The sequence below is a fragment of the Hemitrygon akajei genome, chromosome 2, assembly GCF_048418815.1.
Source record: "Hemitrygon akajei chromosome 2, sHemAka1.3, whole genome shotgun sequence".
Lineage (NCBI taxonomy): Eukaryota > Metazoa > Chordata > Chondrichthyes > Myliobatiformes > Dasyatidae > Hemitrygon > Hemitrygon akajei.
Window position 1 is genome coordinate 15,697,699 of NC_133125.1, and position 26,178 is coordinate 15,723,876.

The following is a 26,178-nucleotide window of genomic DNA, read 5'->3' on the forward strand; positions in this document are numbered from 1 at the left end:
GGCTACTGTGGGAGGTGTGTGAGGAGATTGCTGAGCCCCTGACAAAGATCATTGCATCATCAATAGGGATGGGAGAAGTACCAGAGGATTGGAAGGTTGCAAATGTCATTCCCTTGTTCAAGAAAGGGAATAGAGATAACCCAGGAAATTATAAACCAGTGAGTCTTACTTTAATGGTGAGCAAGTTGTTGGAGAAGATCCTGAGAAGCAGGATTTATGAGCATTTGGAGAGACATAATCTGATTGGGGATAGTCAGCATGGCTTTGTCAAGGCAGGTCATATCTTACAAGCCTGATTGAATTCTTTGAGGATGTAACAAAACACATTGAAGGTAGAGCAGTGGATGTCGTATCTATGGATTTCAGTAAGGCATTTGATGAGGGTCAGGCAGAAAGTAAGGAGGCATGAGACCCAAGGAGACCATACTTTGTAGATCCAGAATCTGCTTGCCCACAGAAGACAAAGGGTGGTTGTAGATGGTTCGTATTCTGCAGTAGAATTAGGTTTGTTATTACCGACATGTGACTGAAATTTGTTAACTTAGCAGCAGCAATTGAATGCAAAACATAATCTAGCATAGGAAAAATAAATAAAATAAAAAATAATAATAAATAAACAAGTAAATCAATTATGTATATTGAATAGATTAAAAAATAGTGCAAAATCAGAAATGCTGTATATTTTTTTAAAAAGTGAGGTAGTGTTCAAAGATTCAATGTCCATTTAAAAATCGGATGGCAGAGGGGAAGAAGCTGTTCCTTCAGGCTTCTGTACCTCTTATCTGATGGTAACAGTGAGAAAAGGGCATGCCCTGAGTGCTAGAGGTCCTTGATAATGGACGCTGCCTTTCTGAGACACTGCTCCCTGAAGATGTACTCGGTACTTTGTAGGCTAGTGCCCAAGATGGAGCTGACTAGATTTACAACCTTCTGCAGCTTCTTTCGTTCCTGTGCTCTAGCCCCTCCATACCAGACGGTGATGCAGCCTGTCAGAATACTCTCCAAGGTACAACTGTAGAAGTTTTTGAGTGTATTTGTTGACAAGCCAAATCTCTTCAAACTCCTAATAAAGTATAGCTGCTCTCTTGCCTTCTTTATAACTACATCGATATGTTGGGACCAGGCTAGATCCTCAGAGATCTTGACACCCAAGAACTTGAAGCTGCTTACTCTCCACTTCTGATCCCTCTATGAGGATTGGTATTTGTTCCTTTGTCTTACCCTTCCTGAAGTCTACAATCAGCTCTTTCGTCTTACTGATGTTGAGTACCAGATTGTTACTGCAGCGCCATTCTACTAGTTGGCATATCTCACTCCTGTACGCCCTTTCGTCACCATCTGAGATTCTACCAACGATGGTTGTATCATCGGCAAATTTATAGATGGTATTTGACCTATGCCTAGCCACACAGTCATGGATATAGAGAGTATATAGAATATATATACATAATAGAGAGTGGGCTAAGCACACACCCCTGAGGTGCGCCAGTGTTGATCGTCAGCGAGGAGGATATGTTATCACCAATCCGCACAAATTGTGGTCTTCCAGTTAGGAGGTCGAGGATCCATTTGCAGAGGGAGGTATAGAGGCCTAAGTTCTGCAACTTCTCGATCAGGATTGTGGGAACGTTTGTATTAAATGCTGAGCTATAGTTGATGAACAGCATCCTGACGTAGGTGTTTGTGTTGTCTTGTTGGTCTAAGGGAGTGTGAAGAGCCATTGAGATTGCGTCTTCTATTGACCTATTGTGGCGATAGGCAAATTGCAATGGGTCCAGTTAGTTGCTGAAGCAGGAGTTCAGTCTAGTCATGACCAACCTATCAAAGCGTTTCATCACTGTTGATGTGAGTGCTACTGGGCGATAGTCATTAAGGCAGCCCACATTTTTCTTAGGCACTGGTATAATTGTTGCCTTTTTGAAGCAAGTGGGAACTTCCACCCATAGCAGTGAGATGTTGAAATTGTCCTCGATTGTTGGACAATCCTGCTAGTTGGTTGGCACAGGTGTTCAGAGCCTTAGCAGGTACTCTATCGGGACCTTCCGCCTTGCGAGAGTACACGCTCTTTAAAGACAGCCTAACATCGGCCTCTGAGATGGAGATCACAGGGTCATCAGGTGCAGCAGGGATCTTCACAGCTGTAGTTGTGTTCTCCCTTTCAATGTGTGCATAGAAGGCATTGAGTTCATCTGGTAGGGAAGCATTGCTGCCATTCATATTATTGGGTTTCACTTTGTAGGAAGTAATGTCTTGCACGATGGTGGCCAGGGGTGTTCTGCAGGGATCTGTTCTGGGACCCGTCTTTGTGATTTTCATAAATGACCTGGATGAGGATGTAGAAGGGTGGGTTAGTAAGTTTGCTGATGACACAAAAGTTGGTGTTGTGGATAGACTGGAGGTTACAGCAGGACATCAATAGGATGCAGAACTGGGCTGAGAAGTGGCAGATGGACTTCAACCCAGATAAGTGTGAAGTGGTTCACTTTGGTAGGTCAAATTTGAAGACAGAATAATTAATGGTAAGACTCTTGGCAGTATAGAGGATTAGAGAGACCTTGGGGTTTGTGCCAGTAGCACATTCAAAGCTGCTGCGCAAGTTGACAGTGTTGTTATGAAGGCATTTAGTGTGATGACCTTCATCAACTGTGGGTTTGAGTTCAAGAACTGTAAGGTAATGCCAAAGCTACACAAGACCTTAGTTACTCCCCACTTGGAGTATTCTGTTCAGTTCTGCTCACCTCATTACAGAAGGATTTGGATACTATAGAGTGTAGAAGAAATTTACAAGGATGTTGCCTGGACTCTGGAGAGCATGCCTTATGAAAATAGGTTGCGTGAACTTGACCTTTTCTCCTTGAAGCAACGGAAGATGAGAGGTGACTTGATAGAGGTGTACAAGATGATGAGAGGCATTCATCGTGTGGCTAGCCGGGGCATTTTTCCCAGGGTTGAAATGGCTAACACGAGGGGGCAAAGTTTTATGGTGCTTGGAAGTAGGTACTGGGGGGGAATGTCAGAAGAAAGTTTCTGCACAGAGGGGTGGGTGCATCGTATGCACTGTCAGCGACAGTGGTAGAGGCAGATTCCACAAACTCTTTGGGACATTCGAAAAACTACAACTTCCATCAACAAAGCTGTTTTTCTTTCTTAAACAGTGTAGTTTTTTCCAATATGCATTTAACCAATGTTTGCCTTCATACTAGGATGCTGCCTGGACTAGAAAGCCTGAGTTTATTATTCAGAAAACATGTGGATTATATTCAATAACACATTAATGACAATTATATTAACAAAGCTTTCAAAATCATATTAGCATAATTTCAAAATTGTATTAACATTGGATAAAAGAAAATTCCAGCTATGTGGCAACAAAGGCTATATGTGTGGGAGAGTTTTAGTTACTGCGTGGCCACACCTGCACAACTTGGAGAAAAAGTTGTCAATGCCTTTATATTCACTTTAAGTGCTAATGGTATGCACCATGTAAAATATATTGAGTAGAGCATTGGGCTATTTGAGATATGTGCAGAGCAGCCCTTTGAGGCCCTTCAAGGTGCAACTGCCCAGCAACCCCCGATTTACCCCTAGCCTAATCATGGGACAATTTATAATGACCTATTAACCTACCAACTGGTATATCTTTGGACTGTGGGAAGAAACCAGAGCACCTGGAGGAAATCCACGTGGTCATGGGGAGAACACACAAGCTCCTTACAGACAGCAGTGGGAATTGAACCCTGGTCATTGGTACTGTAAAGAGCTGTGCTAACCACTATGCTATTGCCCAACCCTGTTTTATTTATGTTATGCCCTTATTAAAATCTCTACTGCTATGCTGTGAGGTATTTTTCTGCAAAAGCAATACATCCTGTTAGCAAGAGTGTTTGGCTTTGGCTGAAGATGAGATCATAAGATATAGGAGCAGAATTAGGCCATTTGGCCCATTGAGTCTGCTCTGTCATTTCATCGTGTCTAATCCATTTTTCCTCTCAGCCCCAATCTCCTGCCTTCTCCCTGTATCTCTTCATGCCATGACCAATCAAACTCTGACTTCAATATACATGAAGACTTGACCTCCGCAGCTGCTTAGGGCAAAGAATTACACAGATTCACCACTCTCTGGCTAAAGATAATTGCTCCTCATCTCCTTTCTAAAATGACACCCCTCTACTCAGAGACTGTCTTCTAATCTTAGACTCTCCCACCATAGGAAACATTCTCTCCATATCCACTCTGTGAAGGTCTTTCACCGTTCAATAAGTTTCAATGAGATCACCCCTCATTCTTCTGAATTTGAGTGAATACAGGACCAGTGTCATCAAATGCCATCCAATCCTGGAATAATTATCGTGAAACACCTCTCCATTTTTAGTACATCCTTTCTGAGATAACAGATCCTAAGCTGCTCACAATACTCCAAGTGAGACCTCACTATTGTTTTATAAAATCTCAACATTACATCCTTGCTTTCATATTCTTGCCCTCATGAAATGAATGCTGATATTGCATTTGCCTTCCTTACCACAGACTCAACCTACAAATTAACCAGTTAGAGAATCCTGCGTAAGGACTCAAAGTCCTTTGCACCTGGGTTATTTATATTTTCCTCCATTTGGAAAATAGTCAACCTTTTCATTTCTTTTTCCAAAGTGCATGATAATACACTTCCTGACAATGGATTCCATTTGCCATTTCTTTGTCCATTCTCCTAATCTGTCTTAAATCCTTCTAAGACCTCTTCTTCCTCAAAGCTACCTGCCCTTCCACCTATCTTCATATCATCTGCAAACCTTGCAATAAAGCCATCAAATCCATCATTTAAATCATTGACATATAAACACAGACTCCTGTGAAACACCATTAGTTATTGCCAGCCAGTCTGAAAAGGCTCCCTTTAGTCCCTCTCTTTTCCTGCTGCCAGTCAGCCAGTGCCTTGCCCATGGTAGACTCTTCCCTATAATGTCATGGGCTATGAAGTAAAAAGCTATGAGGTGCTTGTTAAGCAGCCTCGTGTGTGGCATTGTCAAAGGCCTTCTGAAAACCCAAGTACACAATATCAACCAATTCTCCTTTGTCTATCCTGCTTGTTGTTTCTTCAAAGAATTCCAACAGATTTGTCAGGCAAGAGCTTCCCTTTAGGAAACCATGCTAACTATGGCCTATTTTATCATGTGCCTCCAAGTACCCTGAGGTCAGACTATCTAGCCTATTGCCGCCTTCCTTCTGCCTCTCTTCCCTTCTTGAAGAATGGATTGACATTTGCAATTCTCCAGTCTTCCAGAACCATTCCAGAATCTAGTGATTCTCGAAAGACCATTACTAATGCCTCCACAATCTCTTCAGCAACCTCCTTCAGAACCTTGGGGCGTACAACATCCGGTCCAGGAGACCCGTCTACTTTCAGACCTTTCATTTTCCCAAGAACCTTCTCTCTAGGAATGATAACTTCACAAACTTCATGACCACTGACACCTGGAACTTACACAGTGAAGACTCATGCAAAATTCTTAGTTTGTCCGTTCACTGTTTCCTTAACCCCATTACTCCCTCTCCGGCATAGTTTCCAGCTCACTTCTTTTACACTTAATGTGTCTGACAAATCTTTTGGTATCCCCTTTAATACTGGCTAGCTTACTTTCATATTCCACCTTTACCTTTTCAATGACTTTTTTTTAGTTGCTTTCTGTTGGTTTTAAAAGCTTCCCAGTCATCGAACTTCCCTCTAATTTTTGTTCTTATACCCTCTCTTTGGCTTCTATGCTGCCTTTGACTTGTTAGTCATGGTTGTGTCATCTTTCCTTTAGAATACTTCATCTTCTTTGAAATTTATATATCCTGTGGCTTCTGAATTGTGTCCAGAAATTCCAGCTATTACTGTCTGCCATTATCCTTGCCAGTGTGTTTTCCAATCAGTTCTGGCCAACTCCTCTCTCATGCCTGAATTTCAGGGTGAATTTGAATATATTATGATCATTTGCCCCTACGAGTTATTTTCCCTTAAGCTCTCTAATCATTTCTGGTTCATTGCACAACACCCAATCCAGAATAGCTGTTCTCCTCGTGGGCTCAACCACAAGGTGCTCTAAATAGCCATCTCATAGGCATTCTAGAAATCCCCCCCCCCCACCCCCGGAATCCAGCATCAACCTGATTTTTCCAGTCAAGTCCCTCATGACTATTGTAATGTTGCCCTTTAAGAATGCATTTTCCATCTTCCATTGTAATTTGTAGACCACATTACTACTGTTTTGAGGGGGGGGGGGGTAAGGTCTGTATATAACTCCCATCAGGGTCTTTTTACCCTTGCAGTTCCTTGGCTCTATCCACAAAGATTCAACACCACCTCGCCTTATGTCACCTCTTTCTGACAATCCGATTTCATTTTTTTACCAACAGAGCAACGCCAACCCTTCTGCCTTTCTGACTGTACTTTCAATACAAAGTGTATCTTTGGACATTAGGCTCCCAGCTATAATCTTTCAGCCATTTTGTCCAACTTGGGAATGTTGTGTCAGCCATTTGTCTTTGGCTTTGTATGTGTTGTAACTTTCTGCCCAGTGGTCTGCGAGGGAAGATTCGAGAGAGCTGTGTGGGATCAGATTTCTGAAGGACAGAAGTCTGGTGTGGGGTCTTTTGACAGGAGTACAGATAGAAGCGCATCAGGGAAGATGCTGGAGGATCCCATCCGAAGGGGAGTCCATATTGCAAGGAATGCTTTGTGAGAAGGTGGATTCCAAGAAGGGAAGTTCTACCTGTGGTTGGTGATGGGAATTTATACCATGAGTAAAGCGATACACCGAACTACTACAACAACGAGCTCTAACATTTATGTGCACGTTTAGACTGGTTTGACTGTAATGAGCCCTTAATTTTTCTTTTTCTGTTTACTGTTTGCTAATGTTGAAATATTGGTAAATATATTTTCTTTGTAATTTTATGCTGGTGTATGATCTGTTATTTTTCTGGCAATTGATAATTTTGCATGGGGCAATATTTACACTGTATTCACTACAATCAATGTTCCTTAACCGGAGCATCCTAACTTTCCTGTTTGATTAAACCCAAATTATACCGACCCGAGACAGGTGTTGCATATTGAAGGTGGCCTTCTCACTGCTGAGTTACTTGGTCATTAGCAGAGCTGGGTAACGAGCTTAACGTATTCAAACTTTGTACCTTTACTCTATTTTAGCACTGCTTTTCAACAATGTGATTTAAAGTTTTGTTCCTGAGCACTGTATTTAAATGGTCACTTAGCATTCAGAATACATTCCTTTTGGTAAAACAGAATTTTGTTAACATTGAAAACTCTGCTGTGAAACACACATGGTATTGTGCTTGACTTTAATGACCCTGGTTTATAATCTGTTGTAGGATAGCACATCTACAGTTGCTGATGGACTTTATCAAGATACATTTATGAAAAGCTTTAAAATGAGCACTTACTTAGTGGCCTTTGTTGTTGCTGATTTGACGAATGTCAGCTGCAATGCAACAGATGGAACTCTGGTAAGTCCCATTTTTTAAAAAACCTATCGCTAATGTAAGTAAGGCTGTTTTTAATATCCATTCCCATTTCTTCAGAGAAGATGGGAATGATTCTTGTCAAAATCATTGAAATTGTGCTCCTTGTCTTCCCAACTTGACTTTGGGAATTTCAAAAAGCTAACTAACAATGACAAAGTATTAGATGCTCTTGATCATAATCAGCAGTATATATAATTTGAATTGATTACAAAAATGGTGCTGGTCGTGTTTATCATGGTGGTTGAGATCCCAAAAGGGAAGATATTTATAAGTACTGGGCACCCTAAACACACGAGATTCTGCAGATGCTGGAAATCTTAAGCAACACGTGTAAAATACAGAAAGAACTTGGTAACTTGGGCAGCATCGATGGAGGGGAATAACCAGTTGATGTTTTGGGCCAAGATCCTTCATCAGGACTAGAAAGGAAGGGGGAAGAAGCCAGAAAAAAAAACTGGGATGAGGGGCAGGAGTACAACCTGGAAGGTAATAGGTAAAACTAGATGAGGGGGAATATGGGTTAGTAGAGAGGGGTATGAGGTAAAAAGCTAGGAGGTGCTAGGTGGAAGAAGTAGCAATCTGATAGAGGATAGTGGACCTTGGAAAAAATGGAAGGAGGAAGGAAACCAGAAGGAAGTGATGGGCATTTGAGGAGAAGAGAAGGGGTGAGAGATGAACCAGGAAGGGGAATGATGTAGATTGGAGTAAGGCTTCATTGAGCACCATCTGCCACGAGGTGCGATTTCATGGCTACCCACCAATTAGTCTTCCCTTCCTCATTTTGACATGGCAGTCCATGGGCTCCTCCACTGCCATGATGAGGCCACACCCAGGTTGGAGAAGCTGTCAGTGTAGCCTCTAACTTGATGGCATGAACATAGATTTCTCTAACTTCTGGTAATTTCTCCCCTCTTTCCCTTCTTTCATTCACATTGCCGATTCCGGTTATCCTCTCAGCACTTCTTTGACCAGCTCAGTTCCTCCACTATTTTCTGGGTGTTGCCCTTGGCACTCTGTACCTTTTTCATGCTGCACCCTTTACCTTGTTATTGTCAAATCCTGCAGAAGGAGAATTAACCTTGCCAGCTGGTCTGTTCTGGATTCTATCACCCATTTGTCTTTGCTTTAATGAGGATGCAGAGTAAGCATTCCAACGTGCTCTGGCTTGAGCCTTGAGGATAATGGAAAGATTTAAAGGGATTAGGAGAGAAAAATCCAGACAACAGCTGCTCTTTTCCTCACTGTTTAATTATTGGTCAAGGTGGTCTGTTGAAAAGTGGATTCCCATGATATTACTGTAAGGGGAATTGGAGGTTAATGTTCAAAGTAAATTTATTATCAAGATACATGTCACCATATACAACCCTGAGATTTATTTTCTTGTAGGCATACACAGTATATCCAAAGAGGGATGTTAGATCTTTTGTTCGAAGTGTTTAGAAACCTATTACTTCTGTTGTCATGTTGTGTCTATGCACACTACATATCAATTAAATAAAAGCCAGTCCACAGGAGATTACTTTAATTGCTGTATTCACATTGCAGAGAGAGAGAGAGAGGAACAATGTGCATGTGTAGACAATAGCACATGTGTAGACAACAGATCAATACGTGGTGCTAATGAGGGGTCATTGCTCTAAAAGAAATGTATCCATACACTACACTTCCTCCCCTTTTAGATTAATGCAACATAAAACTGTGTATGTACAAAACATTCAATTTCCCTTTCATAAACCCAAATTCCAAATAAATGTGCTTTCACAATAACAGTCCATAACAACTTTGCAGTTCTAAAGGTTCAGGCTACATCCACATTAGACCGGATAATTTTGAAAATGCTGGTTTCGCGTAAAAACGATAGGCGTCCACACTATGCGTTTTTGAAAATATCTCTATCCACACTGAAACGGAGATTTCGGCGAATGTCCTCCTACTGCACATGCGCAGGACACATCTACCGAAAACAAGCGACATGTTTGGTGTTGAATCTTGCCGTAGAAGTGCACGTTTGTGTAGTTACAGACTAGAAAAACTTAAAACAATGGACAGCTTTTGGCTCTCGCGCAGGAGAACTTAAAACTAAAAAAAAAACAAATACTGGAGCATACGGCGGCAACCGATGGAGTTCACGGACAGATTGACCCGGCTGGCAATGAACCTTGAAAAACTGACTAACTCTGTTGCATGAATAAAGCACCTTGTTAAATGTGTAAAACATGTCTGCATCAGTGTTATTTTGTATTTCCATACAATGTTACATTAGGTAGTTCCCCATGTATTGTCAGAGAAGTACTTGCATAAATAGGTAAACCACCTTCATACGAGCAAGGATAGAAAACAGGGCAAAGTGAGTATAGTTATACTTATTTATTCAGTAAGTTATGGGTCAAAGTATTTGGTGAGTACATTTCTAACTCTTCTGGCTTCAGTCTCGTTGCCGTCTGTTCTGAAATTGTTAGGTTGCGTTCAAGAAAACAATGAAATAGTGCGCTACCATCTGATAGCATTTTCAAAAGTCTCTGGTTACCCCGTCCACACTGATCTGCCCGAGCAGCGTTTTCAAAAATATCCACCTTGGAAAGCGTTTTTGAAAAGCTCCGGTTTCAGGAGACGAAAACGCCGTTTTAGTGTGGATGGAGGGTAAAAACGAAGAGAAAAAGCTTCGGTTACGGATTTATCCGGCGTAGTGTGGATGTAGCAGTCTTTTGGGTGGTGCTCTGTTTCTTTCAGGATAGCACCTCTGAACCTATGGAGTGGCATCGGGTCTGGTTGGTGTCTTGTTTAAGACAATGATCTCTGTTTCCTGTTTCACATTCCTGTCACTGATATGATCATCACTGAGAAGTAATTCCAGTGATTATAATGTCCATCTTGTTGAATGCAGTCTACACAGTTGTGTTCTTCAGTTAAGTCTCCAGTATCTGGTCCACATGACGTCTCCATGTCTGATCTCCAGCTTCCACTGTGTACATCAGTGGTCCAGTTCTTGAAGCTGTCCTACTGGTGGTCTTGTCTTCTCGGTAATCATGCACTAGGATGTCCTGTCCACTCTCAAAGCTCCTTGCTGCTTCACTTGGCAACTGACTGAACTATTTATTGTGTTCTTCCCTCTAAAGACCTGGTTTCATGAGGTCTATGTGAGATCACAGATTCCTGCTCGTGAACAGCTTTCCAAGTGTTTGATTTGTCTTCACATGAACAGAGTTCCGATACACAAACAGGAAGTTGTCCACCTTGTGCTGTAGAAAAATGTCCTCCTTGTCCATTGCTTTAATGGACTTCTTGAATGCTTGGATAAACTTTTAAGCTAACCCATTCATTGCTGGTTAATGAGGAGCTGACTTGAAATGTCTGATGCCATTTTTTTTCATGAACAGTTGGAATTCTTCTGATGTGTATTGTCAGTTAAGTGGAAAAGCAAATTATGCAGAAGATACATAGTCTACAGAGAAATGTAGATAGGTTAAGTGAGTGGGCAAGGGACTGGCAGATGGAGTACAATGTTGATAAATGCAAGGTCATCCACTTTGGAAGGAAAAATGAAAGAGCAGATTATTATTTAAATGATAAAAAATTGCAGCATGCTGCTGTTCAGAGGGACTTGGGAGTACTTGTGCATGAAACACAAAAGGTTGGTTTGCAGGTGCAGCAGGCTATCAAGAAAGCAAATAGAATGCTGGCTTTCATTGCTAGAGGGATTGAATTTAAGGGCAGGGAGGTTATGCTATAACTGCTGAGGCTGTACCTGGAGTACTGCATGTAGGTCTCCTTACTTGAGAAAGGATATACTGGCTTTGGAGGTGGTGCAGAGGAGGTTCACCAAGTTGATTCCAGAAATGAGGGATTTGGACTATGAGGAGAGATTGAGTTGCCTCGGACTGTACTCGCTGGAATTCAGAAGATGAGAGGGGATCTTATAACCCAGGAAATTATAGACTGGTGAGTCTTCAGTGGTTGGTAAGTTGATAGAGAAGATCTTGAGAGGCAGGATTTATGAACATTTGGAGAGGCATAATATGATTAAGAATAGTCAGCATGGCTTTGGCAAAGGCAGGTCATGCCTTACGAGCCTGATAGAATTTTTTGAGGTTGTGACTAAACACATTGATGAAGGTAGAGCAGTAGATGTAGTGTATGTGGATTTTAGCAATGCATTTGATAAGGCACCCCATGCAAGGCTTATTGAGAAAGTAAGGAGGCATGGGATCCAAGAGGACACTGCTTTGTGGATCCAGAACTGGCTTGCCCACAGAAGGCAAAGAGTGGTTGTAGATGGGTCATATTCTGCATGTCGGCCAGTGACCAGTGGTGTGCCTCAGGGATCTGTTCTGGTACCCCTACTCTTAGTGATTTTTATAAATGACCTGGGTGAAGAAGTGGAGGGATGGGTTAGAGGATTTACTGATGACACAAAGATTGGGGGTGTTGTGCTAAAATCCATATACACTACATCTACCATTCTACCTTCATCAATGTGTTTAGTCACAACCTCAAAAAATTCTATCAGGCTTGTAAGGCATGACCTCCTTTTGACAAATCCATGCTGACTATTCCTAATCATATTATACCTCTCCAAATGTTCATAAATCCTGCCTCTCAGGATCTTCTCCATCAACTTATCAACCACTGAACTAATACTCATTGGTCTATAATTTCCTGGGCCATCTCTATTCCCTTTCTTGAATAAGGGAACAACATCTGCAACCCTCCAATCCACTGGAACCTCTCCCATCCTCATTGATGATGCAAAGATCATTGCCAGAGGCTCAGCAATCTCCGCTCTCGCTTCCCACAGTAGCCTGGGGTACATCCCGTCCATTCCTGGTGACTTATCCAACTTGATGCTTTCCAAAAGCTCCAGCATATCCTCTTCCTTAATATCTGCATGCTCAAGCTTTTCAGTTCACTGCAAGTCATCCCTACAATCACCAAGATCCTTTTCTGTAGTGAATACTGAAGCAAAGTATTCATTATGTACCTCCACTATTTCCTCCAGTTCCATACACACTTTTCCATTGTCACACTTGATTGGTCCTATTCTCTCACGTCTTATCCTCTTACTCTTCACATACTTGTAGAATGCCTTGGGATCTTCCTTAATCCTGTCCACCAAGGCCTTCTCATAGCCCTTTCTGGCTCTCCTAATTTCATTCTTAAGCTCCTTCCTGCTAGCCTCATAATCTTCTAGATTCCTATCATTACCTAGTTTGTTTGTTTGTTTTTTTTCGAGCCTTTTGTAAGCTCTTCTTCTTGACTAGATTTACAACAGACTTTGTACACCATGGATCTTGTACCCTACCATCCTTTTCATGTCTCATTGGAACGTAACTACTCAGAACCCAACACAAATATCCTCTCAACATTTGCCATATTTCTTCCATATGTTTCCCTGAGAACATCTGTTTCCAATTTATGCTTCCAAGTTCCTGCATGATAGCCTCATATTTCCCCTTACTCCAATTAAACATTTCCCTAACTTGTCTGTTCCTATCCCTCTCCAATGCTATGGTAAAGGAGATAGAATTGTGATCACTATCTCCAAAATGCTCTCCCACTGAGGGACCTGACACCTGATTTCCCAATGCCAGATCAAGTACAGCCTCTCCTCTTGTAGGATTATCTACATACTGTGTCAAGAAACCTTCCTGAACACTCATAACAAACTCTACCCCATCTAAACTCTTCATTCTAGGGAGATGCCAATCAATATTTGGGAAATTAAAATCTCCCACCACAACAACCCCGTTATTATTACTCCTTTCCAGAATCTGTCTCCCTATCTGCTCCTCGATGTCCCTGTTTCTATTGGGTGATCTATATTTAAAAAAAAAACACCCAGTAGAGTTATTGGCCCCTTCCTGTTCCTAACTTGCACCCACAGAGACTCCGTAGATAGCTCCTCCATGACTTCCTCCTTTTCTGCAGCTGTGACCCTATCTCTGATCAACAGTGCCACGCCCCCACCTCTTTTGCCTCCCTCCCTATCCTTTCTGAAACATCTAAAGCCTGGCATTTGAAGTAGCCATTCCTGCCCATTTGATATTTTCATTGGGACTCCACTTTAATGTTAGGCTCTCTTGCTGGACTGTTCTGAGTTTGAGGCTGTGGAATTCATTCACACTCTTTTCTGTTAGCTGTCTAGCTATCCTCCATCATGCTTGGCTTAATGTGGGAGAACTGCAGAATTTATCTGATTTTGTTGATTGTCTACATTGGTTTCTGTGCTTGGCTTTGTGATATTTGAAAACTTATTCTTGTAGAAATTTGCTTGAGTGTTTAGCGACATACCAAATCACTTCAAATTCCTAATGAAGTATAGCCACTGGCGTGCCTTCATCATGATTGCATCTGTAACGGGGGTTTTTTTCTTTTTCTTTGTTACTGTGTATGTAATCAAAATGGCGTCTTTGTTTTGTTAAAAGTAGGAATGCTGGCGCCTGTGTTAATAGTAGGAATGCTAGCGTCTTTGTTATGATAAGTGCTGGAAGCTTGTTTGGGACTGTAAACTGATTGTTGGCGGGATTTTGGGGAGTCGGGGCGATGGAGTGAGAGAGAGAGGACGGGATGCTGGAAGCTGGGCGACGGTCCCCGGCCCAAGGTCTTCGGTGATGAGAGGAGACGGAGACAGAGGAGTGTGGAGCGACTGGTCGACCACCGTGGGGGTCCCAGGAGGCGGGTTGAGGAATTCGGAGGGGATCGAATACCAGAAGACTTCAGTAATTGAGCTCCAACGGTTGTGCACGAAGTGGTTTGGACTTTGATAAGTTTTGCGCCTTTTCTTTTTTTCTCTTATTCATATATACTGTATCATTAGTAATCGCTTAGTTATAGTAATCTTTATAAATTGTACTCATTTAATCGCATAAGGTGTACTGTCTGTTTGTTGAGTGAGGCGGGGACATCACACAGCATCCACACCAGCTGATTACCCAGTTTGGCGGGGCTGAAGGCTGCTCCCCCTAGACTAGAACGAGTTTGAGTGATGCCTGAGGCAACCCAGGGGTTACACATCATTATGGTGGGCCTCTGAGATGCTGACACACAAGACTTCAAACTCCTCTCCCTTATCACCACTGACCCCTCAATGAGTATTGATTTGCGTGTGTTCGCTTGGCTTTCCCTTCCTGAAGTCTGCAGTCAGTTCTTTGATCATACTGACATTGAGTGCAAGGTTGTTAATGTGACACTCCTCAACCAGTTGATCTATTTCAATCCTCTTTGCGTCTTCACCACGATATGTTAAATTATTGCTCTGTTGTCACTACTTGTGGTACATACGAACTTGGGGGAACTCCACTAATTCATATTTAAGCGATTATTTTCAGTGTAATAACTTAATGGTTTTTACAATACTTCTTATCACATTGAATTTGGCTAGGTGTCGGTGTATGCTGTTCCTGGAAAGACAGATCAAATGAAGTATCCATTAGAAGTAGCAAAGAAACTTCTGAACTTTTTTGAGAGCTTCTTCAATATATCTTACTCCTTAAAGAAGCTAGGTAAGAATGTTTTATGATAATGCCTTGTTAAGATGCTTAACATTGACTGTAATGGTGAGAGTTTTGGAGTGTAGTACATTCTGCCTCCGATGAAAAGCCTATCAATCTTGTTCAGGTTTTAGTTGACTTACTCTTTTTAAAAAGTATTTTATGTTTGCATGCCAAAAAGGTTTAGTAAAATTCTGAATGTGGTTTACTCAGGAGTCGGATGCTGGATTGAGAATCTCTGGACTCTTGGATGTTCATTCAATTAATTGTAATTTAAAACCAATGAGAAACAAAGGTCCAGTTTATTAAAGGAGGCATGGGAATTTGCAGCCAGTGAGCTTGAACATTGGAATTTAGTAAAAGCAATAATTTACTATTCTCTGCCCTTGCACTGAAGGAAAAACTCAGACCGGAATGAATGCAAGTCAGCAGAATATAGACAAAATCACAGTAATGAGTATTTTATATTCATTGAGTAATATCATTTAAGTTCATGAGTTGAGGTATTGTAAAATGACTAATGCCCTTGCTTTCTATGATTACTTTTGTGTGTACATACAGTGATTGCCGACAAAGCTTGGTCCCAGAGCAATTGTTTCACCTCTGCAATAGACAACTTGCTGACAAAAGATCAGTCGTCTGTTCTCTTTTTTAACCATTGAATGTAAATATGATTTGGGCTTCGTGATTAATTTCTGCATGCTTGAAAATGCTTTAACCTCAACAAGGAAGCTGCTTCCACAGCGTTGCTCCAATTTCTCCTAATAGTCTATGAGCCAGGACCCCAAATTTGGGCCACCGGTACCATCTGTGGGGAATAATTCTTATAGTGAATTTTGGCAAGGTATCCACCCCTAGTGCTAGAAAATATGTGGTAGCATTTCAGTGGTGGTAGCTTTCTGTGTTCTGTGTGGGATGATCAAATCATTCTTAGACCATGTGAACAACATGGCCAGTGACTTGAACCAACAGAACTTGAACAATCTACTGCTAAGTCCACTCTTAGCTGAGCTGATAACACTGCAGACAGACTTTCTGGAGCACCTCCGTCACAACAATGGAGAGCTATCCGCATTCTGGATATTATACATTGACATGGTAGAGAATGTAGTATTTGAGCTTCTGCTTGCCTCTCATGAAGGGGACTGGGAGTTGCACTTGGCCATGCTGTAAGAACCATGATCCCTTTCTAATCCCCTTGGACAATTGCCCTGGGCCCTGTCCACACTAGAAGTTATTGCTGAGAAAGACAAATAAAGCTACTTCAGCCACAACCTTGCAGAAAAATGTAGCAGTAGAAGAGCAACTCCCAGGAAACTCTGTTACAGTGGTTGATGGAATGAACTTGGTCCAAAGAGTGAAAGGTGATCAAGTTACTTTCAGAGATGTTGCCACAGCAATTCTGGGTATGGCTCTGAAGGAAGGCAGTCAGAGTAGCAGAATAGATGTTGTGTTCAACACATACAAGGAGAGAACTATCTAGAATGGTGAAAGATCTCTACGGGGTGAAGAGACTGGTCATGAGTTGCAAGGTATCACTGGCACACAGATGGTGAGGCAGTGGAGGAGCTTCCTGACCAAAGTCTGTAACAAAAATAGTCTTATTAGCTTCATAGTCCATGAATGGAGGAAGGCAGAGTACAGAGCAAAGCTACAGGAGAAGATTCTGTATGCAACTGTGAATGACAAATGTTACAGAATCACATCTCAATACAGTGAGGAGGTGTCAGCTCTTCAGTGTCAACAAGAAGAAGCAGGTTGCCGCCTACCTCTCCATGCTGCCCATGCCACGAGAGGGATACCAGTATGTAGTGATCTGCTCAGAAGATACAGATGTCTTTATCATGTCTAGCATTTTGTGACAAGATTGAGGCCCCATTGTTCCAGAAGTGTGGCACTAGAACCCATACAAGGCTTGTAGACATCAGGAAGGTTGCTGCCACTGTTGGCACAGAGGTCTGTAGGACTCTCATCAGGTTGCACGCATATACAGGATGTGACATGGTAAGCACTTTTGCAAGCAAAGGGAAGACAAATGCCCTAAAACTTCTGACCAGCTACAGGGAAACTCAGGACACATTCTTAGAGTTGGGTCAGGTATGGGACCTCTTCCCAGAACTGATGGACAAACTGGTGGCATTTACATGTCTCCTGTATGCCCCAAAAGCATTGACCACCAAGGTCAGTGAGCTCAGGTATCACCTTTTCTGGCCAAAATAGGTGAAATGGAAAGTCATCAATTCCCACCAAGCAAGGACTGCTTAAAAAAACATGCACAGTGAGCCAACTACCAGGCTGGTATATGGAGAAGATGTTTGGAGAAGGACCCACAAGTGCCAAGCCCTGTTGGCAGAGGATGGAAGATGGAGAGAGAAGAGGAAGCTGACAGTCGGTGGTGCACTGGATGGAAGGCCAGCCAGCACCCGATGCCGTCCTGGATCTACTGGCCTGTAAATGTCCACAAAAATGTTCATTCCCAAGATGTATGTGCGTTGCAAATGGCCTCAGGTGTACGGACATGTGTAGACTGGCAGACTGTGAGAACCAGGCATCCACCTCAGAGAGTGTGGAAAGTTCAGATGAAGATGTGGAAGACTTGGAAAATTATTATGATTATTAACAGATTATGAAAGTATGGAAAGCAGTCTTTGATTAAATATATTCATTTTACAACCAAGTGGGGCCTAGGTTATGGCTGTGCAGAACCCCACATTTGAATTATTGTACTGTAATTCTATATGAGTGTTGGCGTGTGGCCCAGTGGATAAGGCATCGGACTAGTAACCTGAAGGTCACTGGTTCGAGCCTCAGCTGAGGCAGTGTATTTGTGTCCTTGAGCAAAGCACTTAACAACACATTGCTGTGACGACACTGGTGCCAAGCTGCATGGGTCCTAGTGCCCTTGCCTTGGACAACATCGGTGGCGTGGAGAGGGGAAGGCTTGCAGCTTGGGCAACTGCCAGTCTCCCATACAACCCTACCCAGGCCAAGGCACAAATCCTTGGTCTCACGAGACTAATGGATGCCCATAAATTCTATATGCTATGACAAAAGCTTAAGATTGTCTTGATTTGATACAACAATATGGAAAACATCATGACATTGATAAAACTCCAGAAATCTCTCCAAATGAAGTACTTTACCTTTTTGGAGGGGTGGGGTAATATTTTCTGCTGTACTGATATTAATATAGAATATATACAAAAAGTGATTACTTATTTGAATTCCTGAATAAATTCTCTACAAATCTATGTGATTATATGTGTCCTAGGTTTTTTATTGACTTTTCCAAAATAAACAACACACAAATATTTTTCTAAAACTGAAATGATTCACTCTATTGAAATTGGGCACTGCACTGCGAGTGCCACCAATGACATAGTTTTCAATGTAGAATTTTATAACAACATTGGATGAAAAGTACTTGAACTCAGCTATCATTGTGACAAATTTCAATGTTGAGGGATCATTGATGACACAATACCACTAGGTTGAATATATATATTGGACTTTATATTGGCCACTTTTCAGAAATGCTTATTTTAGGGTAGTGTTATAAAGTGCATGATAGCACACATAAAGCTACCACTGGTGCAATGCTATCACATATTTTCTAACTCTAGAGAAAGTATACCTTGCCAAAAATCACCATGAGCATTATTTCCCTCAGATGGTACTGACCAACCCTACTGGCTCACGGACTATAACATCAGTTACAAACTTTCATAGTTAAAGCTGGAACTATACATGGTTGACAAAATAGAACTCTGTCCATTTTGTACTGAAACTAAATAAAATTGAGTTCCAAGGAAACGGGTGGTACAGCGAGTGAGATTGTAGCTCTTTCATTCCCATGAGCTCAGTGCAAGCCTGTAGGATGCAAGTCATCATTCTGATAGCTGAAGAAGCACTAACTAAAATTGATCCCTTTCTTAACAAGTAAGTGTTCACAATGGAAAGAATATAAAAGAGATGTACAATAGAGAACCAAATAGCTAAATTATCTACAAGTAGGTTTTGGGGGGAAATATTTTCTAAAGTTTGGGGATTTTGATTTCTTGTTCTACTGTGTTGAAATGCATTACTTTTAATTTGGGAGCTGCTGTAGTATTAATGGTCAATTTGATTAAATTATATTTTGCAGAGAAGCAAACTACACTAGGCCTGGCAGGAAGGTCCCAAGTGTTCACATTCTTCTGAAAATTTTAGAACAGAATTTTGATAGCATTGGAACTGATGTATCATTTTAACCTAAGCCTTAAACAGAATGTTGGAAGTATTTTGCAACAGGCCAGACCTCCTGGGGTGGGATTAACAGAGTATAAGCTTATGTTTGTTTGTATTTACTGTATTTTCTTAAGGCACTTATCCTGAACACCTGTGTCCACCCATCAGGATCCGAATCGGGTTTATCAGTGATGCATGTCATGAAATTTGTTGTTTTGCAGCCACAGTACACTTCAATACATAAAAAATTATCATAAACTACAATAAGAAATATCTTTAAAAGATAAGTAGTGCAAAATGAGAACAAAATAGTGAGGTAGTATTCATGGATTCATGGACTATTCAGAAATCTGATGGCAGAGGGGAAGAAGCTGTTCACTGAACATTAGTTCATTGATTCATAGAGAAATACAGCACAGAAACAGGCCCTTCAGCCCATCTAGTCTATGCTGAAACCATTTAAATGACCTATTTCCATCGACTTGCACAGGGTCAATAGTCCTCCATATTCCTACTATCCATTTACCTATCCAAACTTCTCTTAAAATTTGAAATTGAGCTCACGTAAACCACTTGTGCTGGGAGCTCATTCCACACTCAAGTGTGTGTCTTCAGGTTCCTGTACCTCTTCACCAATGGTAGAATTGAGAAGAGATTAAGTCCTCAGTGGTGAGTGTCCTTAATGATAGATGTCACCTTCTTAAGATATGTTAGAGCTGCTCTTGTGCTCTCTCTCATATCCCATGTTCTTTGTTCATGATCAATCCATCTACAGGTAAAGCTGGAGCTAGTTACCTACAGTTAGTTGTTCTTGTGTAGTCCTGTAAGAACTCATTTAGATAGATAGATAGATAGATACTTTATTCATCCCCATGGGGAAATTCAACTTTTTTCCAATGTCCCATACACTTGTTGTAGCAAAACTAATTACATACAATACTTAACTCAGTAAAAAATATGATATGCATCTAAATCACTATCTCAAAAAGCATTAATAATAGCTTTTAAAAAGTTCTTGAGTCCTGGCGGTAGAATTGTAAAGCCTAATGGCATTGGGGAGTATTGACCTCTTCATCCTGTCTGAGGAGCATTGCATCGATAGTAACCTGTCGCTGAAACTGCTTCTCTGTCTCTGGATGGTGCTATGTAGAGGATGTTCAGAGTTATCCATAATTGACCGTAGCCTACTCAGCGCCCTTCGCTCAGCTACCGATGTTAAACTCTCCAGTACTTTGCCCACGACAGAGCCTGCCTTCCTTACCAGCTTATTAAGACGTGAGGCGTCCCTCTTCTTAATGCTTCCTCCCAACACTTTTCCTTGCCCTTGTTCACATTGCGTTACGTTTAATATGTCTGGAAGCCACCAGATAGTACTGATAGGATTTCTCAGTACCTTTTTACATACTAGCACTTAAAAAGATTGTTTTTGTTTTTAAAGATGTGGAAGTTTCTGAGGCCTTGTTATGATTCAGTCCATTGCATCAAGTGTCCACTCCTTTCCATTTTGCTTAAAATGTGATGCTGATTTTGGGTGGTTTTGTGATAATTAGACATAATTTGAATTGTGGACACACTGCTCTTAAGAACAACATGGTGATATCTTCTCACAAGAGGAAGGGCTTTTAAACCATAGAATGAGCACCTGGTTTCTAGGTAATGAAGGGAGAAAATGGTTTCGAGCAGTATTGTATTCTTGAGGGCTGGAGTCATGTCCAGAAAAGGTCCAGACATGATAGAACATTAAAACTTGCTAGAAGTATTCCAGAAGAAAAGAGGTGACATAATTTTATTTAATTTCATAAACTGTACCCGTAACAGCATCATGTTGGTCTGATTAGCTAGGACACATCAGTGTGGAGTCCTTATCTATGCCCTTGCAGTTGTCAGCAAAGTTTATCACTCACCATTTCCCAATTTACAGGTCATTTCAAAATTCATGTTTTTTGATCAAGAGTTTGAACCTTTATACCCTTCAGTCTGTTAGTGTGCATTACTTGTGCTGAATGTTGTTTTGTGTTTTGCTGGAAAATGCCAGGAATGAAATTCAAGTCAAGTCAAGTCACTTTTATTGTCATTTCGACCATAACTGCTGGTACAGTACATAGTAAAAATGAGATGACGTTTTTTTCAGGACCATGGTGTTACATGACACAGTACAAAAACTAGACTGAACTACGTAAAAAAAAAAACACAGAAAAAAACTACACTAGACTACAGACCTACCCAGGACTGCATAAAGTGCACAAAACAGTGCAGGCATTACAATAAATAATAAGCAAGACAATAGGGCAGTAAGGAGTCAGTCCAGGCTCTGGGTATTGAGGAGTTGATAGCTTGGGGGAAGAAACTGTTACATAGTCTGGTCGTGAGAGCCCGAATGCTTCGGTGCCTTTTCCCAGACGGCAGGAGGGAGAAGAGTTTGTATGAGGGGTACGTGGGGTCCTTCATAATGCTGTTTGCTTTGCGGATGCAGCGTGTGGTGTAAATGTCTGTAATGGCGGGAAGAGAAATCCTGATGCTCTTCTCAGCTGACCTCACTATCTGCTGCAGGGTCTTGGGATCCGAGGTGGTGCAATTTCCAAACCAGGCAGTGATGCAGCTGCTCAGGGTACTCTCAATACAACCCCTGTAGAATATGATGAGGATGGGGAGTGGGAGATAGATTTTCCTCCACCTTTGCAGAAAGTAGAGATGCTGCTGGGCTTTCTTTGCTATGGAGCTGGTGTTGAGGGACCAGGTGAGATTCTCCGCCAGGTGAACACCAAGAAATTTAGTGCTCGTAACTATCTCTACTGAGGAGCCGTCAATGTTCAGCGGGTGTGGTCACTCCGTGCCCTCCTGAAGTCAACAACCATCTCTTTTTGTTTTGTTCACATTCAGAGACAGGTTGTTGGCTCTGCACCTGTCCATTAGCCGCTGCACCTCCTCTCTGTAAGTTGACTCGTGGTTCTTGCTTTAAGCAAAATGTCAGAAAATATTTCCATCTCATTTAAAAGAATCAACAAAATATTAACACATACGCCATTGATGCAGAGTATGTACTGCCAAGATAAAGGGAAATTGAGCAGAGGAATTTGTGATATTGGAGAGGGTTTAAAGAACCTTGACAAGAATGGAAAGTGAAGTAGATGTACAATTGGTTGGGGGGGGGGGGGATTACAATTGGATATAGAAGAAAAACTAAATTAGTCCAGTCAGCAGAGTGAGCACATGGGAGAAATGCAAAGCGAAATTGCAACTATTCCCCACCCACCTGACTTCACCCATCACCTTCTAGCTTGTATTCCCAGCAAATTATTCTGGCTTCTTCCCTCTTCCTTTCCAGTCCCTAATGAAGGGACTAGAGCTAAAATGTACACTGTTTATTCCTTTCCATAGATGCTGCTTGAACTGCTGAATTCCTCCAATGTTTTGTATGTTCTACTTTATTGCAAGGAATCTGAGTAGTAAGGCAGGTGAACCAATGCTTTTGATAAGCACATGGCAATAGGATATTGCTGCTGTCACAGAGAGATGGCCAAAGGGAGGACAGGACTGGCATGTCAACACTCCAGGTTTAGAATTCTCAAGCAAAGGAGGAGATACCTCTTTTCCATTCTATGGCATTAATGAAGTAGTCCATTTTTAGAGTAACGGGAGAGGATTTCTTGGAAAAAAGGCATCTGGGAGAACGTTTCGCTGAACACCTACGCTCTGTCCACCAGAGAAAACAGGATCTCCCAGTGGCCACACATTTTAATTCCACGTCCCATTCCCATTCTGATATGTCTATCCATGGCCTGCTCTACTGTCAAGATGAATCTAAACTCAGGTTGGAGTGTTACTTCTCACGTGACAGTGGTGTTGAAGCTATACTGGACTTAAGGTAGTTGTCTTGTGATGGTGGAGTGATGTCATTTTCCCGCCAGTAGAGATCATGTGACAGTTTTTTTTTACAGGGTATAAAAGGAGGACCCCTCCCTGTGAAGAGGAGCAGTTCATGGCTGGATTTACCATTTTGACTCCATGCCACTGCGTGGTCCAATATTATGACGCAGTTTGGTTGAAAGATGGAGTTTTATTTAATGCCTAAAGTTTAAAAGGTCATTGCCGTTAGTTTCTTTATAATACTGCCAGTTAAAAATCAGTGGAGAGTGAAGATCGGAGTTCGGGAGCTAAAAGATCGAGGAAAGTCGATTTCAACGGTGAAACAGGTTCGACCTTGTTTGATCCTCATTCGGAAGGAATTCGTTGGCTGTCCCTATGGTAACCCCTGCAAATGGTAACAGAAAGGGTTTGGGTACAGTTTTGTCAAGGAAAGGTCAGTGCCTTTAAGCAGTTTCATTTTCATCTTCGTAAATTCTCCGGGGAAAAGTATAGTTCGACTGGGAACCGCAGCAACATGACGTGAAAGAGAATTTAAATCGTCTAAAAAGTCTCCCCTTTACTGGACTGTAAGCATTTTGAACTTTTGCAGTACTACTTTGAAGAACTGTTTTTGCAACATTGCTTTAAGAACTGTTTTCGCTTTATTCCTTTAAGAACTGTTTAAGCTGCCGCACAGCAGCTGATTTCCGGTTACGTTAGTTGTTTGTTTACTTTTGGGGGTTTGTTTTTCAGTGTTTAATAAACATTTTGTTTGTTATAAAAAAACCCTGCCTCACTCATATATTTATTGTTGCTGAATCCGTAATAGGAGGAACAACACCTTATATACCGGCTGGGTAGCCTCCAACCTGATGGCATGAACATTGACTTCTCTAACTTCCATTAATGTCCCTTCTCCCCTTCTTACCCCATCCCTGATATATTTATTTTCCCCCCTCCCCCCTTTTTTTCTCTCTCTCTGCCCATCACTCTGCCTGTTCTCCATCTCCCTCTGGTACTCCCCTCCCCCTTTCTTTAACCCTAGGCCTCCCATCCCATGATCCTTCCCCTTCTCCAGCTCTGTATCCCTTCTGCCTATCACCTTTCCAGCTCTTGGCTTCACCCAACCCTCTCTGGTCTTCTCCTATCAGTTCGTATTTCCCCCTCCCCCTCCCACTTTCAAATCTCATACTATCTTTTTATTCAGTTAGTCCTGATGAAGGGTCTCAGCCCGAAATGTTGACAGTGCTTCCTCCTATAAATGCTGCCTGGCCTGCTGTGTTCCACCAGTATTTTGTGTCTGTGACATGGGTACAGCTTTGTCTTTTAGTTTCATGGTAGTTACAAAAATAAAGATAGATAGAAACTAAGGTTGTGCATTGGAGGAAGACTTATTTTGACATCTTGATACAGGACCTGACACGAGTAGATTGGGAACCACTACTTGTAATTAAGTCTACATCTGATTTGTAGGATTCATTCACAAATGAAACAGTGAGTTTAATGCTGATCAGTTCTAAAAGGTGAAAGGTAAGGGCAAGGAGTCATGGATGACAGGAGGTAGCAAGAGTTTGATGGGGGAGAAATATAAGGAATCATGTAAGGTGAGAGGGGGAGAGTTTTTAAGTGAGGGGGATGTCTAATGTATGTTTTTTTTTTACACACAGTGGATGCCTGGGATGCACTGCCAGGGGTGAAGGTAGAGGCTGAAACAATAGGGATGTTTAAAAGACTCTTGGATAGATGGATGTCAGAAAAATTGATATGGTGTGTGTAGGTGGGATAGGTTAGATTGATCATGGAATTGGTCTGTATCAGTTGGTGCAACATTGTGGGTCAAAGGACCCATTCTGTGTTGTACTGCTGTATGTGGTAGGTACATGCATGTGAAAGTAGGGGTGGGGACCCTTAAAATATGTAGAAAGTGTAGGATAATTAGGAATTAGAAGGTAGAAGGTTTGCAGCAGATCAGCAGTACAGGTGATTCAAATTTCAAATACACTGTCTGCTCAAATGGTACGTCACAAGATGGTGGTGTGTATATTTGCAGTGGCCTCTCCAGCTCCCATCAACGGTGAAATTTCTTGTCCTGTTCATCTTTTCTATGAACGAATAACACTGCTGATCATAAAGGACACTAAAGGGCTGTGTCACCTGATTACAGACACCAGGAGAGAAGCAATGAAGATGGTGCACTTCACTGGGGGTTACAACACAGCTTCCAGGCTAGAGTCAATCCTGCCCACCTCCCCAGAGCTTGCTGGCAGGGGATAAGCTCTAATATGGCTTGAGTCTGGACTTCTTGACTGTATCTTACTGATACTTCTATGTGCTTGCTATCTTGTACATGCTACATGTGTTTTGTATGACTTTTGGTACTGTGTTTTGCACTTTGGCCCCAGAGTCTTGTTTGGCTGAATTCATGTATGGTTGAATGACAATTAAACTTGAATTGAAAATCTGGAAGCTGTGCTGCTTACTGTTTACCTGTGCTATGCACTGTATGCATTTTGAATTTATTTTATTAACTTATTTATGGTAATATTTTGGTTTATGTGCTGTGTGTGATTATGTTCTGTTGGTGTACCGTGGTCTGGATGTATGTTGTTTCATTTGGTTTTGTATATATAGTTAGATGACAATTACCTTGAACTCGGTAGAGACAGGGATTCTCATGGCATTTGGAAAATAACTAAATAAGGTCTTCAAAGTTCCAAGTACATGTATGTCACCATATACAACCCTGAGATTTGCTTTATTGTGAGTATATTCAGTAAATCCAAGAACCATATTAGAATCAATGAAAGACTGCACCCAGGATAGGGTAAAAATTAGTGGGTAAGAGGGGGCAGCATTCCCAAGGCAACGGGAAGTGGATGCTAGTTTTGTGATGAAATGAGTTGTGTCCACAACTCTGCAATTTCTTGCAGTCTTAGAGAAAGCAGATGCTGTACATTAGGGATCAACAGGGCCAATATGAGGCCACCCTCGATGCAGTAGCAACACTTTGTATTTCATTTGGGCAACATACAGCCCAATGGCATGAATATTGATTTCTCCTGGTTTAAAAAAAAATTCCTTCCCTCTACCC

At 41.6% G+C, this 26,178-nt stretch overlaps 1 protein-coding gene across 2 annotated transcripts in view; it reads left to right on the top strand.

Annotated features, from left to right (window-relative positions):
- Window positions 1-26,178, top strand: part of LOC140739413 (leucyl-cystinyl aminopeptidase-like) — a 97,726-nt gene that overhangs the window by 21,146 nt on the left and 50,402 nt on the right. For both annotated transcript variants that reach the window (XM_073067699.1, XM_073067706.1), the window contains exons 4-5: window positions 7,375-7,509; window positions 14,906-15,026. In XM_073067699.1, coding sequence (XP_072923800.1) covers window positions 7,375-7,509; window positions 14,906-15,026 — 256 coding nt within the window. The remainder of the gene's footprint in view (window positions 1-7,374; window positions 7,510-14,905; window positions 15,027-26,178) is intronic.